The 17,855-nt window shown below is 43.8% G+C and overlaps 1 protein-coding gene across 1 annotated transcript in view; it reads right to left on the minus strand.

The window, feature by feature from the left end:
• tnpo3 (transportin 3) overlaps positions 1 to 17,855 on the minus strand; it is a 68,308-nt gene that overhangs the window by 15,891 nt on the left and 34,562 nt on the right. The window contains exons 15-16 of the mRNA XM_033040008.1: positions 9,299 to 9,359; positions 4,106 to 4,246 (exon numbers count right to left, since the gene is read on the minus strand). Coding sequence (XP_032895899.1) covers positions 4,106 to 4,246; positions 9,299 to 9,359 — 202 coding nt within the window. The remainder of the gene's footprint in view (positions 1 to 4,105; positions 4,247 to 9,298; positions 9,360 to 17,855) is intronic.

The following is a 17,855-nucleotide window of genomic DNA, read 5'->3' on the forward strand; positions in this document are numbered from 1 at the left end:
GTAATTGTAAAGATTGTCATTAGGAGAAGGAATCTGACATCCTAACTTACTCCAAAGCACAAGACATCAGTGGCAGTGACAGATACCCTAACAAGATTCTCAACCCCACCGCACGATTGGCAGCCCCGCCAACAGTCTGTGTGTTTTTTCGTCTTTTTAATTTTTTTTTAGCGCGTGTTAAAAGTCTGTGTAAATGTTCTCCGGTTTGTTTTATGTGGGGGGAGGGGTCGGGGGAAACTTTTTTTTCAGTTTCTTACCTTGCCGGAGATGTGATTAATTTTCATATTGCATCTCCGGGCGCTCTGCGGCCTACCATCGATGGAGTTGGAGGCCTCCTCGGACTGACTTTGGGCGTCAACGCGGTGCGTGGACTTACATTAGAGCCGATCCCTTGCCTGGGATCGCTCCAACCGCGGCCTGCGGACTTACCATCAAGAGCTCGCAGTCTCGGGAGAGGCTAGTCGGGAAGCTCCAACAACGCAGAGGGTCGACCAGTCCCGACCCGGGGTCCGATCGCCGGCGCAGGGGAGCTGACATCCCCTCCCCCTCCCATGCAAGAGTTGATGTGAAGGGCCAAAACGCCGCCATCTACGGGAGTCAAGATCGTCCGGTCAACGGAGGGCTCAAGGCCCCCGACCGCGAGAGAGCTAAGGGAAGAGATTTGAACTTTTTTTTCGCCTTCCATCACAGTGAGGAATGCGGAGGAGTCACTATGGTGGATGTTTATGTTAAAATGTATTTTGTGTGTTCCGTTGCTTTTTATTTGTATGACTGACTTGGCAAATTAAATTCCTTGTATGTTGCCAAACATACTTGGCTAATAAAGTATTATTGTGATTGATTAATTGTGAATTCAGGGCAGCTAGGAAAAGAGAACAAAGGATAACCTTGTTGGCAGTGGCTCCATCTGGAGATTTAGTGTAAACAAATTTAGAAATGTGCTGCGGTGTGGATAGGAAGAGGTTAGGAAGTGGATAGGATAGGTTTAAGATTTTTTTGAATGATTTTTCAGTGATCTAATATAGTTCAAACAATAACCTAGATTGTAACTATTGTGTGAGCATTTTCTGAACACATGATTTAATTTACAATACCTACCATAAATGACTGAGAAAAAGTATTCTTGCAATTTAAAAAAGTGTGGAGTTGAAAACTGCCCTCATTCCTGAATATCACAAAATATAACTCTCCTGCTGTTTTTCGTTTGAGTGACTGCCTTTTCCAGGTTCGATAGTAACGCGCTGCACAAAATTTGCCTGCAGCAGGATTTCCAAACTCACTTGTTTAAAAAAAAATGATAGTTCCTATTTACTATCAGAACAACTAAGTTTGACTAATTCTGCTTTCTAGAAATCTTATTTCAAAGGCCACCACTTAGATTGCATTCTTTGCACTTATACGATATGTGACTCAATATACAGTCTTGTACATCAGCTGAAACATTTCCATCACAGTCGAGTCAACTTCACCGTCAACTTTCTAGTTTTAGGATTATTCCAGACTATTTTTTGTCATACCTCAGTTTGCCGAAACCTGCTGGATTATGGAGTCATTCAAACTCTAATTTTAAGGACAGAAGATTTTAATCACTTTTATCGTCTCCCAACAGGAGCAGGCAAAGTGGGCACAGACATTTGCCTGCATTGTGAGTTTTCCCAATGTGCAGGCATTCAGAAACTCCACTCATCTTCAAAGAGATTCGCAGCATCACATGGCAAGAGCATGAATGTAGCCCTGAAATAATATGTGGACTTCATGTACAAAGAACATGCCTCTGACATATACTGTTCTTCATTTGGCTGTCCAGATCCCTCACACATCCAAAAATGTCAGTATCAGACGGTATTACAGAGAGGACACAGCTATGATGTTCAGTAAATTTCACAATTGAGGTATCAATCCTGATGCTACTTATACAGATAGGATGAGGGCGATGGGCAATGTAGTTCTTGTGATTAAAAGATAGTGATATGACCTGTGGCCTATGGCGTCAGAAGTTTCATCAGACAGATCATTTATAGTTTAGAAAGATTGGAGCATTATTTACTAATCTATGCTCAGCTGATTAAGAATATTGGGGGCAGAGAATGTTCTGGGTCTGGTCCTCCCCTATCAGTCAGCAACTCGAATAGACTGATATATTACTTTATTAAAACAAATCGTATGCAAATATAAAGTAGTGCATTATTAATTATGGCGCCTGTGTCCTGCCATGCCAGGTTACATTCCGTTGTCTGACTGCTGCAGAATGTTGCCTCTCCAACATCTGCAAAATACCACTTAGTGTTTTGAACAGAATTGTTTTATGTTACACTAATACCCTCTGGTGGTAGGCTTAAAATACTGCAAAAGAAGCATATTTCTAGATGTCACAGATCATCGGTGGATTGGTGGATTCTTCGAGAAATTTGTTGAATCTGAGTGAAGAACTGGGCATCACCTTGGTTGACCCATCTTGGACAGAAGGCAGAGCTACTTCAGGATCCTGACTGAGGAACGCCAATACTCCACCAGACATCATCTGATACATTTCCTCTAGACACGAGAGTCATGCAGCAGACACAGTATCCATATTTAGGCACAGCTGGAAAGATGGTAAACTGCTGGAATGAAGAATGTAACCCTCCCATTTCAAGGTCAGTTTTATCTTTGTTGTCCTCCCTATAGGAAGTACCAATTTTTTTTTTAAATCAAGGAGAATAATATCTCGATAAAACAGATAGCACCCGCCAATGATCAAATTGTTAATTTGCTGCATTTAATTTTAATTTAGAGATACAGCGAGGAAACAGGCCCTTCGGCCCACTGAGTCTGCACTGACCAGTGATCCCCGAACATTAACATACTAACCCATTAGGGACAATTGACCTTATACTAAGTATACAATCCCAAGCCAATTAACCTACAAACCTGTATGTCTTTGGAGTGTGGGAGGAAACAGAAGATCTCGGAGAAAACCCACACGGTCACGGGGAGAACGTACAAACTCTGTACAGACAGCACCCGGAGTCAGGATCAAACCCGTAACTATGGCGCAGCAAGCACTGTAAGGCATCAAATCTACCGCTGCGCCATCGTGCCGCCACTGTTAAGAAGTGTCAGATGAAATTCCTCACCATAGTATGGATAAGTTCCAACAGAAGCAGCTCAGACTCTTCATTTTGAGAGCACTGTGAGCTAATGTGCGGTTCGTGACACATTTTCCCAAAGTGCGTAGGGGTGTCTCATTTATGACCATTTGACAAACACTTTCATTGCATTTCATTGTTATCGTATCTTTGAAAAATGGTCACCAATATCAATTCTTCATTATTATTATTGGGCTCAATGTAACATAGAAACTAGGTGCAGGAGTAGGCCATTCGGCCCTTTGAGCCTGCACCGCCATTCAATATGATCATGGCTGATCATCCAACTCAGTATCCTGTACCTGCCTTCTCTCCATACCCCCTGATCCCTTTAGCCACAAGGGCCACGTCTAACTCCCTCTTAAATATAGCCAATGAACTGGCCCCAACTACCTTCTGTGGCAGAGAATTCCACAGATTCACCACTCTCTGTGTGAAAAATGTTTTTCTCATCTTATAACACAGATTATAACTCCTTTGTTATATGTGGAGAACAAAACAAAAGGGTTGATTTTTATCATCCAAGCATCTTACTATCTTTCCTTCTATAAATGAGGATTAATACTGCGACTTTTCCCATTAATTATATCTCTAAAGGGAATCGAGAAGGTAATCTACAAGGAATCTACAATTCTTCACGAGTCACCAATCAATCCCTGGCGTAGCATTGTAAACGTCAAAAAGGAAAGACAAAAGAGATCTCATGTCCTATTTCATGTTGGTCTGAAATGTTGACGGGCTGAGACCAAATTACCCATGACTCGATAACATTGAGAAATTCAAGAAAGATGGGGAGAAAATATAGGAAACATTAATGATGGAAACGTTACCAAAATCAAGCAACTCACTGAAGAAGCAGATCCCCACTTACCCACCTTCTCACGCAGTACCAGCATCACCAACAGGCCCATCTTTAACAATGTCCCCTCTTCCTCTGCCCGCCCACATCACATTAGAAGTGTGACAGCCCGACCTACCTGAGTAACTAGGGGCTGAAGTAATGCTGCAGAGCCTTTCCCCACACAACGCACAGCAAATCGTAAACATCGACAGCAGCGCTCCACGATTCTATTGTCCGCTTGGTGTTTGTTCAAGGTTTCAGATAAGACGGGCCAGATCTTTTATAAAACAAAAAGGAGGGGTGGGAAATAAACTGTATTTATAGAATAAACAAAAGAAAACCAAGTGCAAGGAGCTTGTTGATCCGCACCAGAGAGCCTCAAACGCATAAATAGAAGAACTAGGCTATACAGTCTGATATGCCATTCTTTAGCATCACAGCCTATAATCTCCTCAGCACCAGTATCCAACACTATTCCATAACCTTGATTCCTTTTAACATTCAAAAATCTATTGAATGTGTTTTGAATAAACACCATGCCTGAGTTTCTACAACTCTATGGGGTTATGGATTCCAGAAGGTTCATCAATATCTGAGTGAAGACTCCTCATCTTTGTCCTAAATGGCTTAGCTCTAACTTTGAAACTGCCTCCTACTTGAATTCCTCAGCCAATGGAAATATTTTTACCTTGCAGCTGGTTTTGAGTACTTTAAGTTTGTGGATTTTAATGACTTCTCCTTATATTTTTCTGAACTCTTGAATACAGTACCAGTCGACTCAATCTCCCCTCATATGGCCATCCTGAAACCAGACTATGAATGTTGTCTAAGAAACTGACATTTTATTTTCATGCTAATGGACAATTAAGTCAGACCATGCCATTGACTATCTTACTCCAATAAGCTGGGGTCTAGAGGGACAAATAATTATCATGTGGGTGAATGATGGAGAAAGCTTGGATACAACAAAAAGGTGTGAATGGGTGAGTCGAGTCAAAAGTTGAGAAATGCAGCAAAGTGAAAGTGCAGCTGAAGTGGATTTAATAAAATTGATGCAGTTAACTCACTCCAGTCCGTAGCCAAGGAACACCAAGATCAGGTGCTGTCCCCATGAGCCAGGATTGAGGTGAGAGATGCAGTCACAAATGTCTAACTGACCTGGAACTATCAGTAAGCATTTTTTGCCACCTTCCTATCCTTCATTTCTTGTGAATAAATAGACCTGTCAGGAAGGACCTCAATTGTCTTTCTCAAAGACCACAAAGCCAAATGTGAAATTACAAATATTGCACAAAGCCAGTGCACATTCCCTCAAATATGCTTAGGATTGTTCCTTTCACTCTGCCTTCTTACTGGCCTGATATCCAGATAAATTATCAAAAAACTGCTAGGCTGTTGCAATAATTGGATGACATGTTCATCAGGCATATAAATACCTTGCAATTGTCCAAACCAAGCAAACAGAAGAGACTTAACCTAAAACGTCACCTTTAGTTTAGTTTAGAAATACAGCATGGAAACAGGCTCTTCGGTCCACCAACAATCACCCATACATTGGTACTTTGTTATCCCAGTTTTGTATCCTACACATTGGGGGCAATTTAATCTCCACAGATGGTGCCCAACTCACTGAGTTACTATAGAACTGTGTCCTTTTTGGTAAATCTGCACCTGCAGTTCCTTGTATTTATAGCATCTTGCCTTTAGTTGGGGCACAGAGTATAAAACCTCAGTAAAGCCACATTTGGAGGATGCATAGGCATTGGAGAAAATGCAGATGATGTTTTATCAGGTTGTTGCTTAAATTGGAGTATATTCGATACAAGGAGAGATTGGGGTAATTAGATTGTTTCTGCCGGAGCATCAGAGGATGAGCGGTGACCTGATACTTAGAAAATTATGAAGGGCATAGTTAGGTTTGATGGTCAGAGTCTTTTTCACAGTGGAAATATCAAATAAGTAGAGTGCGTTGATTAAGGTGAGTGGGGGAATTGAGATATGGAGGCCTTTTTCCCCCAAAAACCTAAAAAGGTAGGTACCAGGTACAGAGTGGTGGTAGAAGGAGCTATGACAGCAATTAATTATTGGCATTCAGACACATAAACAGGCAGGGAGGGGTATCGACCACATGCAGGTAGATGGGATTAATTTAGATTGGTATTATGGTCAGCGCAGGCATGGTTGGTCCAAGGGTCTGTTCCTGCACTGTTCCACGTTCTAAAACTCTAATGCCATACTGCATGTTTAAACAAGAAATATAGAATCTAACATTAAATGTAATCTTGATACCATTACCTATATCCCAAGAATAAAAATCAAATTAAGAGGCTACATTAACTGAGTCCTTCTTGAAAACAACAAGCGAGGCCCTTCTTGACAGCTGATTCACAAAATGCTGAGTCAAATAGGAAGGTTATGAAATAGGATCCCTGGACATGCTGAGCTTGCTCGATCCCTAACTGGGAAATCAGGCGAGGCTCATGACTTTAAATGCCATTCTGCCTGCAGATAAGTGCATCAGTAATACCCATCTGGCCATCACCAGAGCTGTCTTCAGGAAAAGTGAATGGGGCAACGCTATCCCATTTCCCTGAATAATGTTCAAGGAATCCAAGTTATGCTAGATGCAGGAAGTTTATTCCCGATGTTGGGGAAGTCCAGAACAAGGGGTCACAGTTTAAGGATAAGATGGAAGTCTTTTAGGACCAAGATGAGAAAATCATTTTTTACACAGAGAGTGGTGAATCTGTGGAATTCTCTGCCACAGAAGGTAGTTGAGGCCAGTTCATTGGCTATATTTAAGAGGGAGTTAGATATGGCTAAAGGGATCAGGGGGTATGGAGAGAAGGCAGGTATGGGATACTGAGTTGGATGATCAGCCATGATCATATTGAATGGCGGTGCAGGCTCGGAGGGCCGAATGGCCTACTCCTGCACCCATTTTCTATGTTTCTATGCAAAATTCAATTTCGTACTGGGACCTGGGAATAAAATTCTGGAATAAATTCGCTCAAAAAAACTACCAAACGAGTCAAATGAAAACTTGGACTGGGCAAGAATACTGAGGTTTATGGATCCCAGCGAGGGATGGAGTTAAAATCTAGGCCAGCCATAATGTAAATGAATAGCAGAAAAGGCAGAAGGAGCTGAACAATATTTTCCTGTCCTTATGCAATGCATAAAAGTTTTCCTGTTCTAACACTAAATGGTAGAACCCCGAGATACCTAATATTCAAGTAAACTATTTACATGATAGACAAAGTGCTGGCGTAAATCAGTGGGTCACGCAGCATCTCTGGAGAAGACGGATGGATGATGTTTTGGGTCGGGATCCTGCTTGAACATTGCTGCATTAATTCAGATGTACAAATCAAATCCAACATAACCACATTCAAGAAAATAATGCCAACAAAATGTCCTGCCTGACTGAGCTACCTCAGCTCATTGTCCACCTAGGAAAGTCTGATCCTTTGCTTTTTCTTAGATCCCCAGATGTCAAATAGCTGTGAAGGACCTGTGTGGCAGCAGTAGTACAGGCTCAGAATGAACAACCATCTAAGTAACAGTCCCTATTTAAAGAGTTTGTCAAATCTGTTAAAAAAAACATGAATTACTCTATTTTCCAGGTGAGGCAGAGGTTCACCTGCACCTCCTCCAACCTCATCTATTGCATCCGCTGCTCTAGATGTCAGCTGCTCTACATCGGTGAGACCAAGCGCAGGCTTGGCGATCGCCTTGCCCAACATCTCCGCACAGTTCGCATTAACCAACCAGATCTCCCGGTGGCTCAGCACTTCAACTCCCCCTCCCATTCCGAATATGACCTTTCTGTCCTGGGCCTCCTCCATTGCCAGAGTGAGTATCCCACCGCAAATTGGAGGAGCAGCACCTCATATTTCGCTTGTGTAGTTTACACCCCAGCAGTATGAACATTGATTTCTCCAATTTCAGGTAGTCCTTGCTTTCTCCCTCCTTCCCCTCCCCTTCCCAGCTCTCCCACAGCCCACTGTCTCCACCTCTTCCTTTCTTCCTCCCGCTCCCCCACCCCCACATCAGTCTGAAGAAGGGTCTTGACCCGAAACATCACCTATTCCTTCGCTCCATAGATGCTGCCTCACCCGCTGAGTTTCTCCAGCATTTTTGTCTACATTTGAATGATTCTATATCTCTCTACCATTCTGGATGATCTTTTACCTCAACATCACGTTCTTAGACTAATCCCCAACACCTTTGTTTTTTGTACCTAATATTTGTGGCTAAATGCAGACAACCTTATTGAGAAGAGACATCCAAAGATTTAATTGCTACAGGTGAAGGCAATTCTTACCTCACTTCAAAATGGATGACCCTTTATTTTGAAGAGAGCAATGGTTCTCTACGTCTCAGCCGAATGAAATGTCAACTCCGCATTAACAGCATGCCATACGTTTCGATAAGATCATCTCTCATCCAGCTAAATTCAAACGATTGGAGACCTAGTCTCCTTAATCCCAAACCACAAACTCAACACCCAAGATATCAATCTGGTGAACATGCATTGCAGTCCCTTTATTGCAAGTACAATGCTCCTTCCATCGGGAAACTAGACCTTGCCACAGTATTCCATATACAGTCTTCCAAGGACAATTAGAGCAAGATGCAGCTACTCAAATTATTCTCCGCTTAAGAACATCACAGTCTGGATGAGGACTGCCCCTTCCTGCTTTCCCTCAACATTGTGACAGAGGCTTTTCTTCTTGAACTGCTGCAATCCAAGTTATGATATGTTACCAAATAATGTTAGATAGGAAGTGAAATATGATGATAATGATAAGTAAAGAATGATGATCGAACAACCAAATGACCAAGTTGGCATAGTTTATCTCAAAGGTGAAGATTTTTCCATGCTGCTTTTTCCATTCTATATGGAGTTGTTGTTGATTTGAGAAGTGGTGTTGAAAAGTTGCTAATGGGCACCTACAGAGACATGGTGCACTGGTAATGGAGAGAATGGATTAAATGAATTAAACTGAAGCCCTTCAACTTTATCTGTCTGTTCTGCTACAGCACCTGCAAGACGGGCTCAAATTAAAGGCACCTGGCTCTGTGATGTTGATACAACCACAATTCAATGAAGGGAGGAAGACAAAAAACAAAACAAAATGAGCATGTCGAACAACAGGCTCTCCTGCCAATTGATGAAGTAAATTCAAATGTGAGGTTTGACATGGTGGTGGTGGATGTGTGGGGTTAGAATGAAATGTCAAACAACCCAAAAACATATCCATACCCCAACAAACGACTCACCCATCAGTAGCACTGACTGTGCTGTTCTGACACATGCACTTACTTCATGTATCACCTTCTGACATGGATGCGTCTGTCCGTTTTCAACAATAGGATTTGTGTGCCTGAAATTGCAAACAAGTTAAATAATTATTAACATAACATTTTCATAAAAACACAGGTACGCAAAGGAACTCAAACTTGTTCCACCATTTAATGAGATAACAGCAAATACATGATTCATCAACGAGTAGATGACTATCCCAGCTTCCTCAATATCTTTGGTAAACAACTGATCAATTTTAGATATCAAGTCTACCAAACGACCTACCATCAGCTGCCATTCCAAAATATAGCTCTGAAAATCTACCAGACTATATATAGATGTTTCCCAACTTTGACCTGCCTGTAATTTTTTAAAGCACACACACTGATCTGAGACTCCACAGCTAACAAAGAGTTTCTCTACTTAATATACTAGCTTCCAAAAGTATCTTAAAATATGTAATTTTACTTCGGAGTCACGTGAGTGACTACGTGAAGAATCCGCCAGGGCGCATGCGTGTCATATCGCTACACGCATTGCGAAACGACAGGCGGGGTGGAACGACGTTCCCCCGCAGCGGCAAGTTTAAAAGCCGGGACCGACAGGTAAGTGGTTACTCTGCGGTCTTTATTTTTCCCATACTGTTTCGCAGGTGGGGAAACGATGGACAAATCCAAAAAATCAACCAGAGCTGCGACAAAGCTGGCGGGGGAGGACCGCGGAGTTGCGGGCAGCCAGCAGCGGTCGGCGGCACAGGAATCACCCGTAATGGGATCAGCTGTGCCCGACTTAGCCCCCGCACCGGCCAGATCAACACGCGGCCGGGCTGGAAGGCAAAAAGAAAAACAAACAGAGCCGTTGACTCTGAGGAGTCCGACTTTGAGGAGCCGCGAGCGGCCAGCGACCGTGCGCGCTGGAGCCAGATGGAGCGGCTCATGGAGCAAATGCTCCAACGTGACAGACTCCGGGAGATGGAGTCTAGTCACCGTGGGTCATATATAACACCCACAGCAGCACCTTACGTAGGGCTGCACAGTGCATCTCCCTCGTCAGAGGGGAGTACTGGGGGTCAATTCTGGGCTGACCCCGAAGAGGGGTTTGCTGAACAAACTACAAGTGTGCAGGAGGTGCAGGAAGGCGAAAATCTACTGGACATGGTGTCCAACTACATACAGCCGGATCAGACTGGACGGGACCTAGATCAGAAACTAGCTGCCAGCATTGATGTCCTGTCATTCAAGCAACTACAGGAACAGGCTGTGATGGACACCACTGCCAAATATCTGGCACCAGGAAATTGCATATCCCTGAATGTTCCAGTCGTGAATAATTGTATCTAGAAACACGTCGGAGCAGCAGTTAGAAGCATGGATGTCAAGCTCCAGAGAATACTAAAACTACTAACAGCAGGGATCACAGCATTCGCTCGCACAGTGGATGGGAAGGAAATGTCACAAGAACAACAGGATGCACTGGCACTATTCTGCAATACGCAGTATGAAATCAATAGTGTCAGAAAGAGTGCCATCCGACCTGCCTTAAATCCAAAATTTGCAGGCCTGTGCAAACCTGGAGACACAAAGCCACCAATATTATTATTTGATGGAAACCTGTCCAAGCAGGTTAAGGAGCTCGATGAGGAGGCAAAAACCCTGGGGCTCATAAAGGCGACAACAGCAAGGACCTCCCACAGCCACAGACAGCACCCTTACGCACCCACCAGCAGAACAGGAGAAGCTGGTGAAAGCTCAAAGGCCGGGCGTACAGGACAGCGGTCTTTTTTAGGCCATGGCCCAGACCGGCCTTCGTGGAAAATGCGCAAACCCCAAACCCAAACCCGGACACCGGCGCTTCAACCTCCTCGAAGACCACACAGGAAGAGTAAACCTTCCACTGGTAACCATGGAGGTAGGTGGGTCTGGTCCCTTACAAATTATAGGAAGTATGGATAATACACATATCGGTGGGAGATTACACTTCTTTTGGGAGGCATGGAGTGCATTGACAACAGACACTTATATCCTAAACAGTATCCAGGGATATACCATTGAATTTGTGCACAAAAATAGCCCCCAGTTCAGCATGTACCGAACCGAACGTTCGTACTTTCACGAAAAGAAAAATTAGAAGCACATGCTGAACTGGTGAGATTTCACGCAAAGGGGGTAATTGAAAAAAACCAACACGATTCTCTGGAATTTGTGTCTAATATCTTTACCAAAAACAAAAAAGATGGTGGTTGTCGCATCATCATAGATTTGACCAACTTGAATACATATGTGCAATATATTAATTTCAAAATGGAAACCTTTGTTACTGCCAAACAATTGATTTCCGAAGGCTACTTCATGGCTAGCATCGACTTAAAAGATGCTTACTATTCAGTGCCTATATGGACTGACCACAGACGTTATTTAAAATTCAACTGGATGGGGCAGCTCTGGCAGTATAGAGCTCTACCAAATGGTTTAACATCAGCCCCCAGGCTGTTTACAAACATTTTGAAACCAGCCCTAGCGTTTCTTCGGAAACAAAAACATATGATCATGGCCTATCTAGATGACATATTGATTGTGGGCAAAACTTTGGAATTAGCCAAACTAGCTGTATCAGCCACCAAACAATTGTTTGAGAAACTGGGGTTTATCATCCATCCAGTTAAATCTAAACTAACGCCTTCCACCATAATGGATTATTTGGGGTTCACTATTGACTCAGTTCACATGTCGGTGACTTTACCAAAGGACAAGGCTACAGTCTTAATTGAGGCCTGCAACAACCTCATTGACATCAGTGAACCATCTATCAGATTGGTAGCAAGGGTGATTGGCAAAAACTACCTGGAAATGTTGGGTGCGTTCTATGGCCTAAAGTCATACTGTTCTGGAATATATCACCAGCATGTTAGACTACAGATTGACAATACCACCGTGGTGGCATATATTAACCATAAGGGTGGAATCAAATCGACATCATGTGACAATCTGGCTAATACAATTTGGCAATGGTGTATACAGAGAAATATTTGGATATCAGCTACTTACCTACCAGGTAACCTAAATTCAGTGGCAGACACCAGGTCACGCAAATTCAATGAAAACATCGAATGGATGTTGGATATAAAAGTATTTGCTGAAATTGTAGCACGGTATGGAACACCAGATATCGATCTATTTGCATCTAGACTCAATCACCAGTTACCAAACTATGTTCCTTGGGAACCAGACCCTGGGGCATCAGCGATAGATGCTTTTTCGCTGCATTGGGGGAAATTGTTTTTCTATGCATTCCCTCCTTTCTGCCTCATCAGTCGGGTATTACGCAAAATACAACAAGACTACTCGGCGTCTGGTATTTTGGTAGTGCCCGATTGGCCTACTCAACCATGGTTCCCTGTGATACTCGATATGGTCGTAGAACCATGTATCACCATCCTGAAACGACCAGATTTGTTGGTTCATCCCGTAAATGGGGATAGCCATCCATGTCATAAAACGACAAACTTATTAATTTGTAGAGTCTAAAGAAACCTCTACTGGAACTGGGGCTGACGGACCGAACATTGAACATTATCTCAGCGGCTCACAGGCAGTCCACCAAAAAACAATATCTGGTATACATCAGGAAATGGGAGATATATTGTCACAGAAACAACATCACTTACAGCTCGATGAACACAACGTCTGTTCTGGAATTCCTGGCAGGCCTCCATTGTGATGAGGGGCTCAGTTACAGTGCCATTAACTGCGCCAGAAGTGCCCTTTCAGCATATCTATGGCGAGGATCAGAGCGTCATTCTGTTGGGGCTCACCCCCTGGTAACCAAACTTATGAAGGGAATTTTTAATATCAATCCCCCAAGAACCAGGTACTCTCAAATATGGGATGTGAGTATTGTCCTAACGTTGCTAAGGAACTGGTCTCCAGCAACAGCTCTATCCCTGCAAAAGCTGACGCATAAAACAGTCATGCTGATGGCTTTGGTCACAGCACAAAGGGTACAGTCTTTACATAAGTTAAGGCTGGACAATATGACTTCTTCAACAAAAAATATAACTTTTCATATTCACGAATTAGTCAAACAGAACAGACCGGGATCATCAGGCCTCAAAATAGAATTCAGGGCCTACCCTATAGATGATCGTCTCTGTATAATAAGACATTTATTGTTATATATGGAGAACACCAAAAACATCAGAGGCAATGAGATGGCACTACTAATCAGCCACAAGCAACCCCATAAAAAAGTGTCGGTTCAAACTATTTCCAGATGGCTGAAACAGGTTTTAACAACAGCTGGGGTGGATACTAACACATTCAAATCTCATTCCACCAGGGCTGCAGCTACATCGGCAGCTATGGAGTTGGACGTACCGATGGACCAAATCGTGGAGACAGCAGGATGGTCAAGGGAAAAAACGTTCCAACAATTCTACCATAAACCAGTGGTTAAACCTGGAACTTTTGCAGAATCAATTTTAAGTTCTGTAATATGATTTCACCCCATAAAATAGGGGCTATAATTTGTTGTTAATAAATTTATCATGGATTTTCAATATCAGATTCATGTTTAAACATGTTAACACAATTCCTCCCTTAGTCAATTAAGGCAGATGTGATGCATGGACTCGTTTCCACGGCATGAAATCACTGAGCTTTGAAATCTTCATGTAGTCATTCACGTGACTCCGAAGTAAAATAGTAAGATTAAATGAGAACTTACCAGTTCGAAGTTTGATCATTATTTTATGAGGAGTAACTTTGAGGGATTACGTGCCCTCCGCTCCCACCCTTGATCATAAAGTTCAACTGGTATCCTCTTCTCTAATCTTACTATGTTCAGTCATTTACTGTTATCTGTGATTTCACACCGCTGCTTTGAAGAATGTCACGCATGCGCCCTGGCGGGTTCTTCACGTAATCCCTCAACGTTACTCCTCATAAAATAATGATCAAACTTCGAACTGGTAAGTTCTCGTTTAATCTTACTATTAAATCTTCGATGGCCCTTAAACCTTAACATTCCATGCAACAGGACACACATTTCCGTAGCCATTATTTGGAGTGCAGGTATCATTAAATTTACATTGCACTCCCTCCTGGCATTATATCATAAGGCAGCAAGCAAACTGCTGGAGGAACTCTGGGTCAATCAGCATCTGGGGGGGTGGGAGGAACTGTCGACATTTTAGTTCAAAACCTTGCATCGTGACTAAGAGTGGTGAGGGAAGATAACCCATGTAAAGCAAGAGGAGAGAGGGAGACAGATGTTAATGGGTGATTGGTGGGCCGAATAGGGGTGAAGCAAGATGGGCAAAAGTAGGGGAACAAAAGGGGAAGAATTTGGAGACAGAAACCGTGGACAATAAATGAAGGCACACAAAAAAAACGGATGGAACCAGGTTGGGGAAGAGGAGGGTAAAGGTCGAGACAGCTAGGTAGATGATAAGCAGGAATACAAAGGCCAAGCACTGGAACCTGATATGGAAGGTGATAATGGGAACTATTGGGGGAGAGGTGAAGGGCAGATAGAACCAGAACTGCCAGGTGAAATGTGCGGATTGTGGGTGGATGATGAGTGTTGGCAGGAGAGAATTAGTTGCATAATTGTTGCAGACAGAAGCAGAGAACGTTAAGACATTCTTAATTGGGAGAAGGAAGTGTATACCACGGTGAAGATGAGGACGGGAAATGGGATCAAAGTTGGAGAGTATGCAAGGTGCCCCAGATGTAATCGCAAAGGGACTGGACAAGGGGGAACAGGATAGAGACAAGGTATGAGGAGATAAGATCAATGGGACAGGAAAAGGCGACTGCTTGTTGCTCCAAATTCTAGCATCTGCAGTCTCACGTGTTCAGAAGTGCTGACAATACTCTAAGTGTTGTCTGACAAGCATTTACTACAGCCGAGCATTTGGACGATTTGCAGCCAAAAATATATAAAAATTGCTTTTCTTTAGCCTTTTGGCTTATTTTCAGGTCATATAGTCGTATTGTATTCTTTGTATTGTATTCAAATTTATTGTCATTGTCTCAATTAGAGACAACAAAATGAATTTCCCTTTACAGTCAGTATCATAAAAATAAATAAATAATAAATAATAAAACATATTAAAAATAAAATAGAATTTAAAAAAAAGCACAAACACAAAAAGTCCACGACACAACATAACACAATGGCACCAAGGTGAGGAAGGCACCATAGTCCAGCCAGCCTCCCCTCCGATCTTCCCAGATGTTCACCCGTGGTCGGGGCCTTCCAAGCACCCGCAGTCGCCACCCCGGGCGGCCCGATGCTCAGACCCTCTCGCCGGGCTGATGGAACGCCGACGTCGAACCCCGATGGTGAAAATCCTCCTCAGCGGCCCGGACCTCCCGATCAGCCGCCTCCCACCGGAGTCCGCAGCTCCCGAGTCCGCAGGCCGAGCCGGGCAGAGTCGCAGGACCCCACGATGTTTGTCAGCGCCGCCCGCGTTGGGAGCTCCGCGAACCACAGCTCCAGGATGTCGGTGCCGCAGGCCCAGCACTCCGGGCTCCAGACGGCGATCCCTGGTAAGGCATCGCCAGCCCCGCGATGTATCAGCGCTGTCCCGCTGCTGCTGGAGCTCTGGTCGGTCCAGACAGGAAAGGCCGCGCCAATCCAGTAGGTAGTCCGCTGGGGGGGGGGGGGGGGGGCGAGGACGCGACTCGAATAATAGTCGCGTCCTCTCCAGGAAGAGACTGAAGGACGGTATCCCCCTTACCGTACCCTCTTCCCCCACATTAAAACATTTAAAAAAAACATAAAAAACACACTTCAACATAACAAAAAAAAACAAAAAAACAAAAAGATACCAGGCTGAAGGTGGAGGCAGCTGGCACCAGCGCCACCGGAAGTGTCATAGAGTGATACAGTGTGCACACAGGTCCTTCGGCCCAACTTGCCCACACTGGCTAACATGTCTAAGCTACACTAGTCCCACCTGCCTGCGCTTGGTCCATATCTCTCCAAACCTGTCCTATCCATGTACCTGTCTATCTGTTTCTTAAACGTTGGGATCGTCCTAGCCTCATCTGGCAGTTTGTTCCATCCATCCACGACCTTTAGTGTGTAAAAGTTACCCCTCAGATTCCTATTAAATCTTTTCTCTTTAACCTTGAACTGATGTCCTCTGGTCCTCAATTCCCATACTCTGGGCAAGAGACTCTGTGTATCTATCCGATCTATTCCTCTCATGATTTTGTACACCTCTAAAAGACCACCCCTCATCCTCCTGCGCTCAAAGGAAGAGACCCAGCCTACACAACCTCTCCCTATAGCTCACACCCTCTAGTCCTGGCAACATCCTCATAAATCTTCTCTGAACCCTTTCAAGCTTGACAATATCTTTCCTATAACATGGTACCCAGAACTGAACACAATATTCTAAATGCGGTCTCACCAACGTCTGAAAAAACTGCAACATGTCCTCCCAACTTTTATACTCTATACTCTGACTGATGAAGGTCAATGTGCCAAAAGCCTTTTTGACCACTTTATCGACCTGAGACTCGACCTTCAAGGAACCTTCAAGGAACCATGCACCTGCACTCCTAGATCCCTCTGCTCTACAACGCTCTCCAGAGGCCTACCATTCACTGTGTAGGTCTTGCCATTGTAAGACATTCCAAAATGCAACACCTCACACTTTGTATTAAATTCCATTATCATTCCTCAGTCCACCTGGCCAATCGATCCAGATCCTGCTGCAATCTTTCACGGCCATCTTCACTTTCTGCAAAACCACCCACTTTTGTTTCATCAGCAAATTTCCTCATCTTTACCTGTATGTTCTCATCCAAATCATTGATGTAGATGACAAACAGTAACGGGCCCAGCACCGAACCCCGAGGCACACGGCTAGTCACAGGCCTCCAGTCCAAGAAGCAATCTTCCACCATCACCCTCTGTTTCCTTCCATAGAGCCAATTTGCTATCCATTCAGCTATCTCTGCATTGATCCCATGAGATCTAACCTTCCAGAGAAGCCAACCATGCGGAACAGTGTCAAATGCCTTACTGAAATCCATGTATACAACATCTACAGTTCTGCCCTCATCGACCTTTTTGGTCACGTCTTCAAAAATCAATCAGATTTGTGAGACACAACCTCCCACGTACAAAACTATGCTGACTATCCCTAATCAGCCCTTGCCCATCCAAATGCCTGTATAACCTATCCCTCAGAATATTCACTAGTATTAAGCTCACAGGCCTATAGTTCCCAGCATTTTCCCTGCAGCCCATCTTGAAAAGAGGCACAACATTTGCCACCCTCCAGTCTTCCGGCACTTCTCCTGTATTTAAGGACTACTCGTAAATTTCAACCAGGGCTCTCGCAATTTCCTCTCTGGTTTCCCACAATGTCCTTGGGTATATTGATCAGGCCCTGGAGATTTGTCTACCTTCATACACGATAGTACCTTCAGGACGTCTTCGACGGTAACACTGACTGCTCTCAAGGCACTTCCATTGACTGCCCCAAGTTCCTCCGTCCTACTGTCTTTCTCCTCGGTAAATACAGAGGAGAAATACTCATTGAGGACCTTGCCCATCT

The sequence above is a fragment of the Amblyraja radiata genome, chromosome 21 (assembly GCF_010909765.2).
Source record: "Amblyraja radiata isolate CabotCenter1 chromosome 21, sAmbRad1.1.pri, whole genome shotgun sequence".
NCBI classification, from domain to species: Eukaryota; Metazoa; Chordata; class Chondrichthyes; order Rajiformes; family Rajidae; genus Amblyraja; species Amblyraja radiata.